The sequence below is a fragment of the Thamnophis sirtalis genome, unplaced genomic scaffold (assembly GCF_051295495.1).
Source record: "Thamnophis sirtalis isolate CommonGarterSnake01/CBP01778 unplaced genomic scaffold, rThaSir2_p1.2 scaffold_6, whole genome shotgun sequence".
NCBI lineage: Eukaryota > Metazoa > Chordata > Lepidosauria > Squamata > Natricidae > Thamnophis > Thamnophis sirtalis.
The window spans coordinates 35043869-35063726 of NW_028261386.1; the positions used below are offsets into that span (position 1 = coordinate 35043869).

The following is a 19858-nucleotide window of genomic DNA, read 5'->3' on the forward strand; positions in this document are numbered from 1 at the left end:
CAAAATTACTTTGAATATTGCAGTGTGCTAAGTTCTCTCACTGATGCCAAACACCCAGATCTAGAGTGTAAAAAGTACATGACAAGCACATGAAACAGAAACAGTCACATCGTAACTCCACCTTTTCTGAAACTCTGATAGGCTGAAAACCCTGATACACAGAGATGTTCTTCCTTGGGCATCACATGACTCACCACAAATCTTGAAGGCGGATCCTCAGGGAAGAGAGTGATGGTGGGAGGCAGGAGGAGCTTATTTCCCAGTTGCTCAGGGAGGATGGGCAACGTAGAAGCAAGCATGGCTCTGTTTTTCCTCAGCCTGTGGCTCCTCTTGGGGGCTTGCTTAGGGTGCCAGCATCCCCTCTGTCAGTGCTCGGACAGAATGGCATTCATCTGTCAGGAGAGTAAGGTGACTTCTGTACCACGGGACATCCCCAGGAATTCCACTGAACTGTGAGTAAAAAAAGAGAAGCAGACAAAAAAAAAAACAGCCAAGTCAACAACAGCTTTTGTTCTTGTCTTTCTGGGTCAGCTTCTCATTTGATAGGTCCGGTGAACATTTTCAATGTCTTTGTGTGGGGTGGAAGCTTTTGGGGATTGATGATTCTTTCAGAGCACTGCAGCCCTTGAAGTTCATTCCCATGGTATTTTGCAGCTGCAAAATAAGATAAGCCACCTCAGACAGAAGTTTAAAACAAAGTTTCTTTTGACAGCAATGGATGCTTTCAAAGTAATTTATATCAAAACACCCAGTACTTCCTCCCTAAAGCTTGAATTTTAGCCCAGTTGAAACTGAACAGAGCACATCTGCTTGCTAAGAAGCTGGAAATCTGACAATGGTCACTTCTTCAGGAAGAAGGTATAGGTTTCTTGGCATAAATTTGGTGGTTTGTGTTAGGATCACAGCACTTTGCAGAGTTTTGTAAAGAGGCAGGGTGACTCTTACAAAAGTCAGTGGAGCAAATGGTCCTTGTGAAGAACAGCTAATGAGAATAAATGAGGCAGTTTCTCCAGCGGAAGAGTTTCTTAAAGTTTTCATTCATTTTCTACAAACATGAAGCAATTTACAAATTGCTTCCTCGCTCTCCTGGAGCACCAATGCTGTTACTACCTTAAAAATAATGGGTTTTTTTCCATCTCAAAAACGGAACAGTTTCTCCGTCTGCCTGCAGAATACCAAAATGTGCCCATATCTCTGAAGGTACAAAAGGAGTTTATAGCATTAAATCTTGCTTGATACACTTGAAGCCTTTAGATGTCTCAGGGTTCAGTGGAGCTTAGTCCCAAGAAAGTGGGTCTAATGTGACCGTCCTAATGAACCTGATGACATAGCTGTAACTGCAGAAGAGCTGCCTTACATCAGTAAAGTTTTACAGGATTATTGGGATCTTTACAAAGAAGGGACCTTGTAAGTGAATTTGTAGTTTCTTTTTCTGGGCAAAGATCAATGCAACCATGTCCCAAAAGCAAGAATGTATAAAATTTAGACATGAAGATTTCTTCTCTAAATAAAGATGTAATTTAAAAAATATCATATTTTCATGCAAGTCATAGCAAAAAAGTAAATAGCCTGAGAGAGAACTGAAGGTGAGATCATCTACTAGCAAAGTTGTGTCTGGCTGCACCACTTTAGTGTGCAGGTTAGAGTCACCCCTCAAAATGAAAATCTCTCTCTCTCTCTCTCTCTCTCTCTCTCTCTCTCTCTCTCTCTGTGTGTGTGTATGTGTGTGTGTGTGTGTGTGTGTGTGTGTGTGTGTGTGTGTGTATATATATATATATATATATATATATATATATATATATATATATATATATATATATATATATATATATATATATATGCGCGCGCACACACACACACACAGATATGTGTGTGTGTGTGTGTGTGTGTGTGTGTGTGGTGAAATAGCATTAATGGAGAAATATGATACTGAGCAGCTCAAATACACTTTCAGGGCCTTTCCATGGCACATAACTGCCCAGCAACTTTTGTTTCTATTGTGTCCTCATAATATTGCCTTTATCTTATCCCACTCTCCATTCTTCATAACTTACACAGCTTAGAGCCAAACATTTATTTCATTGTCAAATTTATATGGCTGCCCATCTCACACAAAAGTAACAAAGAATAAAACCACCCATTAAAATGTTCTACAAAAGTAGTTACAAATCATAAACACAAATAAGATCAGATAAGGGAATGCATAATTGGGGACCCTCCATAATTAAGCACAGTCCAAAACAAGCCCATCAGGCAGCTAATTGGACAAGATCTCCTTTAAAGCAGCATTGATGTTTGTGGGGACTGTGAAAAAAAGAAAAGAGTAGTTAGAATATCCTGAGGGAAGGACAGGGCTGGTGAGTTGATTAACAAAAGTTCCCCAGATTTCATTCTTTTGTTTCAGACCATTTGTATCCATTAACATTTAGTTTGTTTTTATTTCACTCTTTCAGACCATTAGGCAAGAACATTGAAAAAATATTATGGAGGAAGACACTGCTAAATACCTTGCACTACTGCCAAACTGTATAGTTGTGTTCATGTAAACATTAGGAGTCAAGCTTGACCCAAGGGCATCTTTACCTTTTCATTTTTTGGCAGTAAACCAATGTTCTGGTTTTGTCTCTTAAAAAAATATGTATGTATGTATGTATCCAAATGTGTGTGTGTGTGTGTGTGTGTGTGTGTGTGTGTGTGTGTGTGTGTGTGTTCTGCTTGACAGAAAATCTTAGTCATAGTGTAGAAATGGGCAAACCACCACCCCACATTTCTATCCTAGATAGAAATTATGCTATCAATTGTATTTTTAGTCTTCCTGAGTCTTTTTATGTAAGGAATAATCACAACTCTGCTTTAGATTTTGTTTGAGACTAAATTTCCACAGCAGTGTGCAGTCTGTCTCTTTCGTAACATATATTCTTCTCAGCTGTTCCTCTCAGCTGTTCTTATGCAAAAGTATTCACTCTGCAATCCAAATGTGGTAGAAAAGCAGATGGATGAAAGGAAAAGATAAAAAGTGTCCATTAATCAAACACTTAATAGGCATTGGACCAAATATTGATTCAATGTCTTCTTTTGAGAGTTCAAGAACATTGTGAAAAGTCACACTGGCAATGCCTGGAAGAGCATGTTAGGCCCTAAGGATTTAATAGAAAGATAGGCCATATAAAATCAAGAGGTTCAAAAGAATTATTTAATTCAATCAAATTCAATCCCCACTCAATGCAGGAATCAAATAATCATGCAGGGAGGTAGTAGGATTTCTTTCCCTCTTTCCTCCTGAATCACAGAAAATGTTCCCCATAACCTTTTTCTGTTAGGCTCCTTAGCCCAGTGGTTCCCAAACTTGGCAACTTTAAGACTTGTGGACTTCAACTCCCAGAGCTGGCTGGAGAATTCTGGGAGTTGAAGTCCACAAGTCTTAAAGTTGCCAAGTTTGGGAACCACTGCCTTAGCCTGTTGAGCTGAGTCAGATGGTCAGGATGGGCTACTGTAGTCCCCCTTTCTGTTTTCAATGTTCCATTTGTGCATGAATATCGATGAAAGCAATTCTTTCTCTGGATTTGTATGGTGTGATTAATTCTATCATTGAAAGATCTAGCTGGTCCTTTTATACAACATACTAAACTTGGTTAGTTGCAATTGAGGTTGTGGTATTGTGTGTACGTATGTGCACTTTACAAAATGGGTTTATTTACTAAACAAGCGTATTCACCAAATAAAGCAGGTCCAATCATCATATACAGGCCTACGCAGATTTACCTTGGAAAAAAATCCCACTGAAGGCAACACTTACTTTAGAGTTCACACACTTCCTTACTCATCAAAGTGTTTAGGTATTCAGAGATGTGGAAATGTAGCAAAAATCTCCAAAAAAACCCTCTCCCCATTTTACTCTGATTATTAAATAAGACTACTACTATTAAACATCAATATGAAGATACTGCTCAAAATATGTATTTCTCAAATGCTATAAATATAGCAGTTTGTGCAGTAACTTTGTGCAGAGAATAACAGAATAGCAGAAAAGGGGAGTAGATTATTACAAAATGGTTAGATTAATTTATAGAATACTAACCATTTCTTTTAGTGACTTGAGTTTATATATTTGCTAAAATGTAATATAGTCTGATTTTGGCTTACAGTTCTGCAATATTCAGATACATCTATGCTCTAGTGTGCTTTTATAGATCTCATAACTTGGGTATTCAGATAAAGGAGTCATTTCTAATACAGAAACAAACTTATTTGAAATCATTGCCAGCTCACTGCTATCTAGCATGCTATAAAGTAAAATTTAGATGACCTAGCATTATTATTGCAAAGGTATCACTTGAGAATATCCACAAGTACAGTATGCAGTAAATATGATAGTGTATGCATATAAGAGAGAGAATATAGTTGATATAAAAGAGTAATATAACGATAGCATGCCAGATGTTGAATATTAGATATTCAGAAATGCCTTCTGAGACAAGGAGCTCACTAGATAATCTAAACGAGGCACAATTCTTACTATAGTGAGGATAAAATGAAAAAGGAGATCAAAAGAATATGGGGATCTCTCAGGGTTTCTTTTCAAGAAAAAATGGGTGAAAAATAAGTAGTAAGAGAATATAAATAATTTATTAAATCTACCCAACAAAGTGCACTACAAAGATCCAAGGCAATGCTTCTGAACGTTGGCAACTTTAAGATGTGTGGAATTACCCAGCCAGCAAAGTTTAGCCTTTCATGCAGTCCCCAGAAATGTGTTGTACTTTTCTGACTGCTCCCACACACCTCCAATATCATGTTTTTAACAAGTACATATGTTAGAACCTTGTTTTTTGGCCAACATTTACATGACAGGCTGAGCTAAGTACACTGTTTTCACACTAGAAATAACAACGATAGAGATTATAGAAGTTTCCTGCCCTCACTAGTTTGAAATATTCCTATGAATTTCGCAAGCAATCAAGGTTGCAGAAGATTGTTGCTGCTCTTTGTCTGCTAACTATTGAGTCTAGACAGGGATGATGAGAAGCCTAAACAAAAAGTTGGAATATAGACATCCAACGCTGATTTGCTCGCTCAGTTTTACCTTTAAGAAACAATTCTTTTAAAAATTACTGTCTTTCTGATGACACGTCCTTAAAGTAGATTGCACACTGAAAGATCCAAATTTATCTGCCAGGAATTTTCAATCATTTCTGCTGTCTGATCTATGAAATATAAAAATAGGGATGAGGTATATTTAATGTAATTGCATTCATCAATAGACTTCTCTACCAACCAAAGGCTTGTAATGCACTGCAGACATCAATAGAAAAACCTTCAGATTAAACAAATGCATGTAGTTTTGAACCCGGAACATTCTATAAATAAATTTACTTAAGAGGTCAGATCCCTAGTCTGACCTTGAAATAGCAGTGTTTGGAAGTCAATTATAAGAAGATTTATTACTGGGAAGTTGTACCAACTGACTCTATTAAGTTCAGGTTGGGACATTTCCTTCCAAAAGACAGAACCTATGAGGAATCCAGAACTTTTTTGGTAAAAGGTGGAAAACTGTCTTGATTTCTGCTTCAAAAAAAACATATCCTGATTTTTTTCCCTCCACACTGGTGGCCATTGATAACTATGCTTGGTCTTACATCATCTGCATTGCATTATTTCTAAGATTCACCCTTTATCTTTACTTAATGGTAGAGAATAATTTATGGAGAAAATTAGTTTGCCACTCATTTAGCACCTGCTTCCTATTATAGCAATAACAGTTATACTTACATACCGCTCCATAGTGTTTTTACAGCACTCTCTAAGCAGTTTACAAAGTCAGCATATTGCCCCCAACATCTGGGTCCTCATTTTACCAACCTTGAAGGGATGGAAGGCTGAGTCAACCTTGAGCCTGGTCACATTCGAACTGTCAAATTGCAAGCAGCCGTCAGTCAGCAGAAGTAGCCTGCAGTAGTGCACTCTAACCTTGGCTCTCTCGCCACCTCAGACCCTATTATTTACTTCAAAACAGAGCAACGTATCTGCTAAAATGTTTGACAGGGGTGTCAAACTCGCATTGTCACGTCGCCACGTGATGTATTGTGACTTTTTTCCCCTTCGCTAAACCGGGGTGGGCATCGCCAGTGCCTGACACATCTGCTCGCAGGCCGCAAGTTTGACACCCCAGGTCTAAGCCAACTGCCTCTCTGTCCACCTTCTTAATCAGGACTAGTCCATTAGCACTAGGACAGTCATTCCAGACTACCAGGTATTTTTTTATTATTGAATTTATGTGTATTCCAACATCCAAGTGAGTTTGCAATAGTAACAAAACTGAAGTTTCTTTCTCACCTACCTAATAGTCTAACTTCTAAGAGCCAAATCTTCAGAAAGATATTTTCTGTTGACTGACAGTGGACAGGCTCATAGCAGGTGACGTAAACCTGCAGATTACCAGAGTCTAAGCCATTTGGGGCTTTAAAGGTCAACAACTTTAAACTGTGCAAGCCAGTGGTAGGATTCATTTTTTTCTACTACCAGTCCTGTGGGCGTGGTTTGGTGGGGGTGGCTTGGTGGGTGTGGCAGGGGAAGGATACTGTAAAATCTCCATTCCCACCCCTGGTCAGAACCTGCTGAATACCATCTCTGGTGCAGGCAGTTGTTATCACTCAGTGATTGCAGGCTTTTTCCTTAGGTAAAGAAAGTGAAAATAAGGTAGTAACGTTAGCCCGTGCAGGTAGTCATTTTTGGCACAATAGCAATAGTGTTTTGGGAAAATGCAACCCAAACCTGAGCAAATTTCACCTGAGTCCCAAAATTCATTTTTCCCTAATTCATAGCACCTCTATTTATCTGTATTGAGTTTCAGCTTGTTCGCCCTCTCCCAGCTCATTTCCAAATAGGCATCATTCAAGTGTACTAAAAAGCTGGGTATCATCAGCATTCTGACTGTATTCAAAACCAAATTCCAAATTACTCCCTCAGTGGCTTCGTGTATATGCTAAACAGCATAAGAAATAACACAGAGCTATGTGGAATGGCATGAAATCTTGAGTCATTCTGGACTGGATAGCCTCAGCATAGACTCTGAATTCCTGCAAAAAGTCTAAGACTTAATACTATGGCAAAGAAGAATAGTACACTACATAGTATTCCTATATTTCCCTTGTGACTCAAATGCAGCAGCATTCAAATTTGGCCAGCTGATGGGTGGCGATCCTGTATAGTCTTAACACCTCTCTAGGTTAAAGTTGCAGTTTAGACCCGATTTTATTTTTTGTTTTTTAATGCCACATCAGTTGCTGGTAATATTTCTATAGTTGTTGTTTTAACCATTCAGCCATGTCTGACTCTTAGCTCCTTGTTAAGCACAGCTTCTTTCAGTTGTTGGATGTTCATCTTTGTATCAGTTTTGATGTTATCAGGTCAGCATGTACTTTGCTTGCCCCTTCTTCTTGTTCCCCTAACCATTCCTAGCATCCCTGACTTCTCCAATGAAGTTGCATGCATGACATGGCCAAAGTAAATCAGACATAGCCTTGTGATTTTGGCTTTTAATGATGTGTCTGGTTTTATATGATTCAGCATCTCTCTGTTGGTGGCTCTGGCAGTCCGTGGCATACCTAATAATTTATGCCAGCACCACAGTTCAAAAACATCAATTCTTCTTCAATCAGCCATTCTTAGTGTCCAATTCTCATACTCATACATCATTATAGTGAAGACTATTCTCTAACTAACCTGCTTTTTATATTTATATCAATACCTCTGCTTTTCCAGACCTTATACATGTTAATCATTGCAGTCGGCCTAAGGTTTTCCTGCATTTGACTTCAGGAGCAGAAGTATCATGGTGAACAACTTTTGATCCAAGGAAAATGAATTCTCTAACTAATTCAATTTCTTCTTTATTGATTTTAAACATTGCATGTCTATGTGCACCTGTTATCATTATCTTTGTTTTCCTTATGTTAAAACTAAAACATTTAAATATTTAACATTTAAACATTCAAATGTTTCTATTATCAAGCATTTAATCCTAAATGAAATTACTAATCTAGTAAATATCACAGGGAAAGAAAGGACCAACTTCTTCCAGTTCGTCTACCAGGATATTCTGTAATGCAACAGGCTAGGGACTGACAATGAAGAAGTAGCCAAGTTGCAGCTTCCCATCATATTCCCACTTTGACCGGCTATTTTAATTTTTGACCTTCAGCATTTAATATTCCTGCCCCTTGGCTGCAATAAATATAAATAAAAATCAAATAACAAAAAAAGAAGTTCTTCCTACGTTAGAATCTCAAAACACTCAATGTTTAGTTGTGTAGATGAACTTGTTGATTCCACTCAAGGAGCTCTCATCCCCTCTGATGATGACACCATCAGCAGGGAGTGAGGTCTTATTTAGCCTAAGGAGCAAGCTGATGAAATCTTTAGGCCCGAAAGCTCCTTATTGGGAGTTCTTCAACGCCATAATTCTACAAAGAAAACTGGAAGCAGGAAATAGCTGTTCCCTTCTGCAGAGGTTCCCCCAGTGTGTGCTGCAGTGGGACTTCCCAGGGAAAGAAAGTGACCTGCTATTGGTGGTTCTTAACCTTGCTGCCTAAGGTAGCTTCTCACTACATTGGTCCTTTGGTAAATTAGTCCTTTGCTAAAGGTTGCCATGAGACCAATCTCAAAACATTTTTGTGGTTTATCAGATTATCAGAATGGTCAAAGGTTTAGGGGAAGAGGGGGATTTCAAGGGAAGTCCATGAACTCTGAGAAGACATTGAATGCAAGAATCTCACTGTAGTCACCCCATTCTCATTTTTCTCATCTCTCCTTATCATCTTTTTCATATGAGAGGCCACAGAATGATTCAAAGTCTATTACTGAACATTAGACATGAGATCTGGTTGCCAAGGCAGTTGTTATCACTGGGTAAAGCCATCAAAAAGGTTTTACTGCCAGCATATCCTTGAGGAATATAGAAGATTTACTGCTTATTCCTAGAGAAATTTGGTATGCTGTTTTTGCCAGGGAAGTAGCTTGCCAGAGAAATAATTTCAAGAGGTCATTTGTGCATAGCTTTAATAAACCTTATATAAGCCAGATGTCATTACCACTATGCAGATGATTTATTGCTTATATACCATTCTCAGATAGGCTTGTACAGAGAGTTAAGAGCTTTGGATAGCTGTTGCTCCTTAAATTATCTAACTGAATGCAGAAAAATCAAAGGGGTTCCTCTCCCCACCCCCCACCCCCGGGTCTGAAAAAAAGGAAAAGATAGAAATGGCGAATTGGGAAACATAAAAGTAGAGCAAGTATTTACTTACATTAGCACTGTCCACAAGAGTTATTATCACTTGCATAAGTGGAAATCATAATACTTCCACATTAAGGGGGAGATTTTTTGTTTATTATGAGTCTATAATTTTACTTGTAAGGCAGGTTTAATGTGGAAGTGTATTCCAATACAGTGAATTATACTGTTCAATGTTAGCAACTCCTGAAATAGCACAATTCCATTCTACAATTGCTCTTATCACAATGAAACACAGGGCTTCTTGAGTTACTGTCTCTCATGGGTAAGCAAACAAGGACTCTGTGTACTTCTTGAAATTCCTTGAAAGAAATACTTAAGACAAATCACAAAAAAGGGGGAACAAATAGTTATTAAAACACAGATAAAAATGCCTCTACAAACAAAAGTCTGCTTTCATTCTCAGGAATGAAGGGCTATGTTTATTTATTTACACAGTTAACATGAACATTGTTATTTAACATCTTTATTAAATAGTTAAAACCAATTATTTGGAGATTTGAAAATGTTTTGACGCTTGGCTGTTGTTTCAGTAAGTCAGCCGTGTTTTCCTTCATTATAAGCTGGACTATGCCTCTCAAGTCATTTTCAGGACTCTCCCATAAAAACATTTCTTGGATTTCTCTACTGATTTTATTGATTTATTTAAAGCATTTTATGGCCACACAAATCAGACAACATGGCAATGGATTTTAATAGGCAATAGGTTCTTTCAACTTCATTGATTCATTCTATGAATCAAGAATTTATACATGCAGACGATAAGTGGCTCTGCCCTTTCTCTCTCTTTGTTTACTTTATACATGTCACATGCCACTCAGCAACCTTTTTATATGATCAAAAATTGTTCTCTTTCTAGAGAGAGAGAAAAAAAGATATTGAGAAAGAGACTGATACATATCCCTATATAATTTTTTAAAAAATTATTAGAAGAATTAAGAGTAGTTATAGAAATAGGAAGCCCAACAATATTAAATCATTTGCCTTCTCAACTATCCAGAGAACATGAAGAAGCAGCAATTCCAAAATCTGGCCGTTTTCTACCAGATGTCAGTGGTATAAACTTGAGTTGCTAGGGATGCTGTTTACTTTCTATTATTCGATATCTTTGAGCTCCGCCAACTGTAAATTAGATCCATAGTAGAAAGGAAAACAATGTAGGAGCAATTATATGTAACAAAACTGCAGTTTGAAAGTATAATCTGAGTTGGATAGAAATGAATAGCATCAAATTCCAACAAACAAAAGTCCCTCACTGAATTCATAATTTGCAAATTAAATTCTACTGCTGTGTGAAGGAATGATAGTCACTGACTTAGATGGCTTTAAAAAGAAATAAGAAATTAATGGAGGTCTAGAAAAGGCTATTAGTTAGCTAAATAAATGGTTCACCTCCTGAATGCAATTACATATTAATTGATGGAGGGCAAAGAGGGATTTGCTTGGTCACAATTAGGCCCAGGAATAAAGAATTAAATAAGGACAGGATTATATCCCATGGATAGAAATTGCAAGACAGTGTATTTCAGGTAACCTTTTGGGGAAACTTCTTAATGATAAGTGCTATACAGAATGGAAATAGGGCTTCTTGAGAAATGATGGTAATATTTCATTTGTAAACCCTGTTTCCCTGAAAATAAGACTTCCCTGGGATAATAAGCCTAATTGGGCTTTTGAGCCCATGAGCTAAAATACGCCCCCCCCCCCCCCTGAAAATAAACTCAGCCATTAGGTGACCACGCTCACTGCCTCCTGCACCTCAAAAATAATAAGATCTCCACAAAAATAAGGCCAAGCGCTTATTTAAGGGATCAAAAGAAAATAAGACCCTGTCTTATTTTCGGGAAAACACGGTGTGAGTATAAACCCAGCTTGTTATTCCTTTTGGGAAAAGCAATGTTGCACAAAATCAAAAGTACAAACAAATAAAAAATAGAGTTAAATGCAGTTACAGCAACACCAGTCTTCATAACACTCCACATTTTTCTACTCTTTTTTTAAAAACTTCTCACTTCTATCTTTTTTGAGGATCCCATTAACTTCATCCAATCTTGACTTCCTTGGGCACCCCCTTTTTCTGGAGCCATCCACCCTTCATACATTTATAACTATTAAATAATATTTGAATATTTTTGTTATGTGATTCTCATTCATAATCTCTCTGTAGGAGAAACCCAACTCAGTGTGCTGACTTTTATACTGGTCATTTACTTTAATATTCAGTCCATATATATTCATTCAGCATTGAGTTATTCTTTATTTTATTGCTTTTTATTTTACCATACACACTTACCATTTCCTTCATTCAAGCTATTTTTATGTTTCTCCTGAAATATGCACCTTTTGCTTCCATACAGTGTAACAAAATGGGCAAAAGCTCTCTCTCATTCACAGCCAGTTTTGCTTCTCTCAGCAAACATTCATTACTCCCAAAACAGTACATAACATCCCAGTACCACTCTACTGGCATTTGCATATCCTAAAATTTGTCCTTCCATTTCTCATCTTTAGTGAACATTATATGAAGATACACAAATATATCTATGTCTTCAATGTGTTTTTTTTACTTGCAACTGTTCATTTCATGTTCACTGTTCATTGTTCATGTTCATTGTCAAATATAGCTATTTTGGACTTTGGTACATTTCTTTTCAAATCTATACTTATTACATCACACATTCAATCTAACATTTCATTGCAAGTCAGTTGCATAGTCAGCCAACAATACAGGATTGACTGTATACATACATACATACATACATACATACATACATACATACATACATACATACAAACATACATTACATAAATACGTGTGCCCACAACGACACATTACTTTCATTATATAGCATTATTATTGCATTCATGAACTGTCAATTCCATATTCCCTACTTTTTGGCTAATAAGTGTAAATACATACACTTATTAGCCAAATCTGCCCCTATCCAGATAGGCCAACTTTAATGTTTCCTGATTACATTATACAGTGATAAGAAATTCTGGACTCAGTCAATAAACTTTAATCTCTATTATTTAACTTTTACCCTTTTACCCCACATTGAAGCCTTTCCTCCATTTTCTATCCTTTAACCTAAATTATCTAGAACTTCTAATTTTCTGTTCTGTCTCTTTCTATATGCCCTTCGTCTACTAGCGCTTGTTGCTCTGTTAAGAGAATTTTACATCTGTACCACCAACAGCAAATTTAAAGATGGGTGAGGACATTTGTTTTTGTTTGCTTGCTTTGGTTTTGTATACCTGAATTTGTGTTAAATTTACTACAGTCTATGGGGCTGCACAGAGGGCACACTCATTTTAAACTCACAACAGCAGATGGGAAACGCTTCATGTACTAGTATTTCTTGTCGCTCCTTTGCTGTTTCAAAGCAAAATGGGCCTCTACAAATATATTTCCAGATTACAATCTCACAAAAGGGAGTGAACTGGAATTCTACAATGATTTGTATCAAGTGCTTTTGAAGAGTCTTCTCTGAAGAAATGTAATTAATTTCCTAAAGCCAGAAGCAAGATTTTCTTTTCTATAAGGTCTCTAAGCTGCTGGAGAAGCTGGGGTGGTGTTTATTTTTCTTTAAACTTTTTTTTTATTTTTGAACAAAGACAAACATAAACATTTTTAAAAAATGATCTTCCATTACAAATTGTAGAAAGCGTGTCAGTTGGTTACAGTATTTCCATGCATCTCTTCCATAGTCACCACCTGCTTTTCATATCAAATTGCATATTTTAAATTCACCTATATTCATGTATATCACAATTATTATATCTCAACCTTAATTTGACTATAAGTGTTTTTACATCCTTTTATATATAATATTCAAAATCTGGAATAGGATTATATGATAACATTCCATTAAATCATCCTAAAATCATCCAATCACAATACATCTTTATAACATATTCTAGATAAAACTTTCAAACCTCCTCTCATATCTCCATGTGTTGTTTATATAAAATTTCATATTATCAAACTAATATATCTATTTGTATTGTTATCATTATTAATCATTATTTAACTATAGCTATTGTCGCTTCATTTTATACATACTACTAGTAAACTAAATTTAGCTTAATTTTTTATTATATAGTCATTGCATCAACCTGTATCTTTCCAGTAATAGTACGGTGTTATATCTCTTGCCATTTGTAGCATTAATATTCTAGTTACTTTCTTAATAAATCTTGTATAAACGTATCTTGGCAACATGTTATTCCTTTCGTATCTTATAAAAGCTTGAAACCTAACATCTGTTCTTTCCATCAGCTTATCTTTGGTTATCGCTAGTGCTTCTGTCAAGATTTCTCTCCTTATCTCCATCAATTTTTCTCTCTTTTCTTCTTCTGTGCTTGGAAGTCTGGGGTAGAGTTCCAATCCATCCATCTCCCCTTTCCATATTCCCCTCTTGCCATTATACCAACCACACTCTCTTTGTTGTCAGAATCCACAGATTTCTTATCTCTTTGCTCATTTTTTTCTTCCATCTTATGAACTCTGTCTTCCACTTTCTTCATTTGTAACCATCCTCAGTTTCTCCATCAAATTTTTCTGTTTTGTATTCCATATTCTTCCATTTCTTTTCAATTCTCTCTGTCACAACTAATAGATTTTTAATTTCAAACATAATCATTTGCAATGTTACAGTTTCTTTTTCCTGCTGAGCCATTCTTTCAATTTTGCAGACACTGCCACTATAGAGCTCAAGGCTATTTTAATAAACTTCAAACAGGTTCAATTATTATCTTTCAAGTCAAAATATTGTCTTCCCTCCAATAGCTAGTGATAGAACTTTCAAAAGGCACCTGTATAAACAATTTGTGCTCTTCCTACTATCACTGTTAGTAAAAAAACTGAAAGAACCTTGAATCTCAAGTGATCAAAGAGAAAGAAGAAAAAACAATGTATCAGTCTCTAAGTGGCAGTGTAACTGCTTTCCTGTTGTTACAACCCTCTTTATAATTCTTATTATTATCTTTTTTATATTCCAAGCTTAAGAAAGGGAAAAAAAACCTTACATGGAGATCAAAAACAATCCAATCAATCAAATCAAGGATTATAAAAAAAAGGAGAATTTTAATCCATAGGTATAAGCAAAAGTGAAAAAAGAAGAAAGAATGAATGAATCCATTAAGTTTAAAAAATAGAGAGCCCCTGCAAAAGTTCCATCTATGAAAAAAAATTAGAAACTGGATAACACACTAAATTCAATGCAGATCAATCTCGCCACCTACATTCTTCTGTCTTCAATCTTAACTTAACTTAATTATTTTTTCTTGGGCAGTCTCTTCCTCTAATAATAAAATTTCCTCACCAATTCGACACACTTTCTCTTTCCGCTTTCTTCCCATTCTGGAGCTGTCCCAATTTTACCAGCTTCATTAGCTGCGTTTCGGTTGCCAGAAAAAACGGGCTATTCCTGGATCTTTCAGGGACTTTGCAGTATCCCTGAAATCAGCAGGAGGTGCCCTTCTCAATCACCATCTCTGCAGAATGGTTTAGGTCCACATGGACCGTCCAGCAGCAGAAATTCTACTGCGATCTTGGAGCACCAAGATCGCACATTGTGCCATCGTGACGTCAATTCTCCTCCCTTTCTGTGCCACTGTACTCCCAATGGCTAGAATAGTGCTCTTAAAGAAACCCAGAGGATTAAAAGCAACAGGACAGTAATAAATAATATACATTCCACTGATGTTGACCATCATGGGAGAACATTGAACATTCCCCAAATCATCTCTCCCAGAGTCATGGATTTATTTTTTATAGACAGTAATTAGGAATAAAGTAGTCTTTATATATGGAAGCCATATATTCTGTAAAAAGGATACCACCATTGAGCCAGTCCTGCTATGAAGTACCTGTAGATGGAATTCTTTCAGAAGTGGACTCCCAGCATGGCCTCCCTCCCTCCCCCCTCTCTCTCCCCCCCTCCCTCCCTCCCTCCGTCCGTCCCTCTCTCTTTTCTTATTGGATGGGGAGATTCACTTCAGAGTAGGCAGTCTTGAAGATAAATCTTATGGATGCTGAGTATCTTTTCTTTTGGGAAGGATTCTTTTGCCCCCCCTCCCCTTTTTTATTCTTCTTTATATAGAAATATATAGAAATATGGTGAATGAATTTTTGTCACTGTGTTGAGCTTTGCACCTTGGTCTCCTAGACACAAACCAAACATTCTAACTAATGCATCACATTGGTTTTCCCCTTCCTGGATCCACCACTGGCCCTGTGGAGGAAGAATTTCTTTCTCAATGCTGCTAATCAGTGGCTTAGGGCAAAGCATGGATTGGATTTTGTTTTTGTGCTTTTCTCACTAAATTGCTAAGTGTGATGCTTTTCAGAGTGTCTCTGCGAATCAAGGGTACTTGGATTTGAATAAAAATATGCTTTCCGTTGATAACATTTTAAGAATAGTTTTGGATAATGAGACTGGAATCTTATTATTTTTTTCTATTTTTATTTTAACACAAAGTATCGGTAAACAAAGTTTACAGCAAAAAAATGATTTTCAGAGAGCTGGGATTGTTAACTCCTGTCTTTTGCCTGTAAAATCATATACTCTCACTTACAAATCTGGTTTCCCAACAAGAACTATATGAATGAAAGTGGTCTATTTTTCCTTCTTTGAAAAAGAAATGTAGCTTAAGGTTGTTGTTTTTTACAGAAATGCTTTATGAACTTTACATGCTGTGTCTCCTTCCCTCCCTGCTTTTAAACACACACACACACACACACACACACACACACACACACACACGCTAATTATATAGAATTTTAAATAAAATATATTTGCATCTGCTTTTGTTTGTGAAGTATCTAGATGGAGAAAAATAAGAATGCCGAATTTAAAACAAACTTCTCCAAATAGGAAGACTGATCTTTTTGTCTCTCTAAAACTTTGTGCAAACTCTGCAGGTGTTGAAATAAACTCTGGCTTCATTCCTTATTTTTGCTGATAACCCAGGTGGCTGCATTCTTTCAGCCTGGAGGACATCAAGCCACCAAATCTCTCCCTCAAATGAAGGCTGAAGGAATAGCATCATCCTGCAGCTGGAGAAAGAGGAATGGAAAGAAGTCAAGGGGAGAGAGCTCCCAAAACCTTGAACTAAGTCTGCAAAGAAACAACTATTCATTCAGAGATATAATTGATCCAATAATTTAAGAAAGAAGAGATTTGAAAGGCATGCTCTCCTCCCTTCACTTGGTTTCGCTGAACATTAAAAAACTGGCAGGCCTTGGGATCTGCCCTTGAATAAAGCTTGTATTTGCTATGCAGAGACAGGCATTGCTAGTATAAACACCTTCATCTGGGAATTTTCTACTTAACATAATTATGGTTGCACAAAGTCTTTTCTGTTGCTAGCATCAGGGCTTATCCTGGTTTTTGGTGGTGGTCCCTCCGCTCTGATTGCTGTAGTGTTGTCCAACATAAAAATAGGATAGAAATTTGATAAATGTATACTTTTAAGAAAAAAATATTACTAACACTAAAGTAAACTAACCATGGACAATTGGTTTGTAAAATATGGAACATTACAGCTCTGTGTGGCATTATATGCAGGCATTCATCCACCTACCTGTTTAAATATTTTTCTTTCTTTAGAAATGTATTGAATAATACTGTACCCCTTGAATGAAACAACCCACCTACTGTGTAAAAGGGTGCAGTTTCCATCAAGATGATTCAACTCTTATCTACTATAATGATAGCCCTCTCTGTAAAATGCACATTTTCTATAATGGCAGCTACTTGGTTTACATTTGTCTCCATTCAAAAAGCACCTGAAAAAGTTGGAAGGATTGGCAGTTCCATTTACTATTCTCCCCTTCTCCAGCACAAAGAATTCCCCTTTATTCCTGAAATAGAAGCCAATCCACCCATTCAATTTCAAGTTTGTGATGTTTATAAAGATAGAAAAATTTGGGACTTTAAATTATTTCTAAATCAGCACCTGTAAAAGCACATAGAAGATCAGAAACTGAAAATAATCTATTAATGTAATGCTGTCATTTTAAAAGCTACATCAGTTATTGATTGATTGGTTGATTGATTGACTATGATTATGACTATTAATTATGTGCCATCAAGTTGTTGTTGACTTCTAATGACCAGATAGATAGATTTGTTCCATGTCCTTTGAGTACAATTGGAAAAACAGTGCATACAAACCATGAGAAGTGTTAGTTCTATCCTATTCTATGTTTGTCATGCTGCATCGTTTCCATTTCTAGTTGTCACATGTTAAAGATATTGACAAAAGTGCACTTTTCTGAATTTTGTGGTATAGTTTGCAGCTCAAAACAAAAATGACTATTTAATATGGAAGAGAATACACTAAGCAAACCTAAGCATTTCAACAGAGAGAGAGAGAGAGAGAGAGAGAGAGAGAGAGAGAGAGAGAGAGAGAGAGAGAGAGAGAGAGGAGAAGAGAAGAGAAGAGAAGAGAGAAGAGGGGGAGGGAGGGGGAGAGAAGAGAGAGAAGGAGGAGAGTGAGAGATCAGTGCTAATCATAATTCCCCATCTCAGGAAAAAATAATTTTCAACATTATTTCCATTGTGGCCCTCCATCCTCCACTGGCAATAGTTTAAACATTTGTAGCTAGACTGGATTTGCTATGCATTTCAAACTCTGTACTATTATTATAACACTTTGGGGAAATTTTAAGAGCCTCTATCCATTTAACATTCTGTGATCTATTTTAATTTGTCCTGCTCTTTTAATAAGGGTGACATGTTTTGTAATCCAAGTCTTCATGTTGTTATGAATATTGTCCAAGTCAAGGGGCAAAAGCTTCACATACTGTTTTTTTTTTTTTCGAAATCTTACTTTGAAAAAACTGTCAAGATAAACTGCTGATATGCATTCCAACTAATTATCCTTTATTTGTTGCATTTTATGAAGTTCTCCAAGTAATATGACATTTTAATATAACTTATATAATCATGCCATATGTGGACATCTTGGTTCCCTCAAGATTTTTAGAATGTCTATTCATTTGTATGGAATTCATATGAACTGGAACCAGAAATGTGGAGAAGGAGCAGTTCATGTGCTAAAACATGGACTGAAAAAAAATGCTGCTTTGTCTAGGTCTACCAAGGACATAAGGATGGGAGAGAAGGTGGAACTCTTTGTAAAGGGAACTGACCTCCTAGATCAAAATTTATATTTTGGTCAATTCACTTTGAATTTTGTAGTGTAGTTTCCAAATAATTTGCAATCATACACAAACATGTATAATTATGAAAACTGTGTTTTTAGGGGAATAAATGAAAATGAATGTATCTGCATGTTTGTTTGTGTGTATGTATACATGGGTGCGTGCATGCATATGTGTACATCTTTCTGACTAGTGCAGAAAGAGAATGAAATTGATCCATGTGTTCAGTTTAAATGAAATATACTTGGCTGCTACTGAGAAAATCAGCTCTTCTGGGCTGAAATTAAAGTCCATTTTTATACTCTGCTTGAGAATTATTGAATTGACATTTTAAGTCAAGATACCGTATGAGATTTCTATCAAAGGAAACTGTTGCTTTTCTATTGATTGGGATATTAGTTTGCCTTGGAACATTACAGGACATACTCCAAAATCCATGGAGTGAACAAAATTTTAGAGTAATTTCTATCTCTCAAAGGTTCAATGCTATGTTCTTGAAATTAAGCACAGGGCAGGGAGGCAGGAGAGCAACGCTTGCTAGAAACAGAAAGATAAAGACAATCTGTTGAAATGAAGGCTGTTCTCCCCCTCTTACCTTGCCTGTTTATCTACATTTCAGCCACAACACTGATAATAACACTTGTGTACTGCAAGCAGTACAGGCCAGTAATTTCTAAGCTCTATTTGTCAAGCATTTACTAAGAGAAATTCATTGATTTAATAATAAGTGGCTCCAGTGAGTCCAGGTTATGCAAGTGTGCATATATATGTGTGTATATATGTAGACTAAATGTCCCATACCAGCAGGATTTCTTATATAACCTGTCTCCAATATGCACTAGGCTAACCTATCTTAGACTAGAGTTGTTCATACTTGGTAGCTTTATGATGTGTGGTCTCAGAATTCCCAGAATTCCCCAGCTATCATGCATTAAAAAATAAGGAAATGGATTTAGACCAGGTCTGTCAAGCTCGCGGGCCAGATGTGTCACGTGCTGGCCACGCTCATGCCCTGTTTAGCGAAGGGGAAAAAGTCCTGATACATGACGTGACACCAACATGATGATGTGAGTTTGACACTCCTGGTTTAGATTATTCTGAAAGAAAAGCAAATGAATAGGGATTTGTTTTATTGCAATTAAATATTGCTGATAGATTTATATCAGCAAAAAAAAATTATACTTTTTCTTCATGGGGAGAAACCCTGACTTGATTTTCTCCTATCAGTTAACAAAAATAAAAGAGCCATTATTGATTACTATGTATTTGGATTGCAGGACTAATATAAATGGTCTACACCAGAAGTTCTTGGCCCAAGGTAATTTTCCAATGGCTTTAAGGACTATTCTGCTGAAATATTATTACATGAAATTTAAATTTGATTTATACAA

At 36.5% G+C, this 19858-nt stretch overlaps 1 protein-coding gene across 1 annotated transcript in view; it reads left to right on the top strand.

Moving 5' to 3' along the window:
- The first annotated feature begins 207 nt into the window (after positions 1 to 207).
- FSHR (follicle stimulating hormone receptor) overlaps positions 208 to 19858 on the top strand; it is a 92798-nt gene continuing 73147 nt past the window's right edge. Inside the window, exon 1 of the mRNA XM_014057013.2 lies at positions 208 to 452. Within this exon, the coding sequence (XP_013912488.2) occupies positions 232 to 452 (221 nt within the window). The 5' untranslated portion in view covers positions 208 to 231. The remainder of the gene's footprint in view (positions 453 to 19858) is intronic.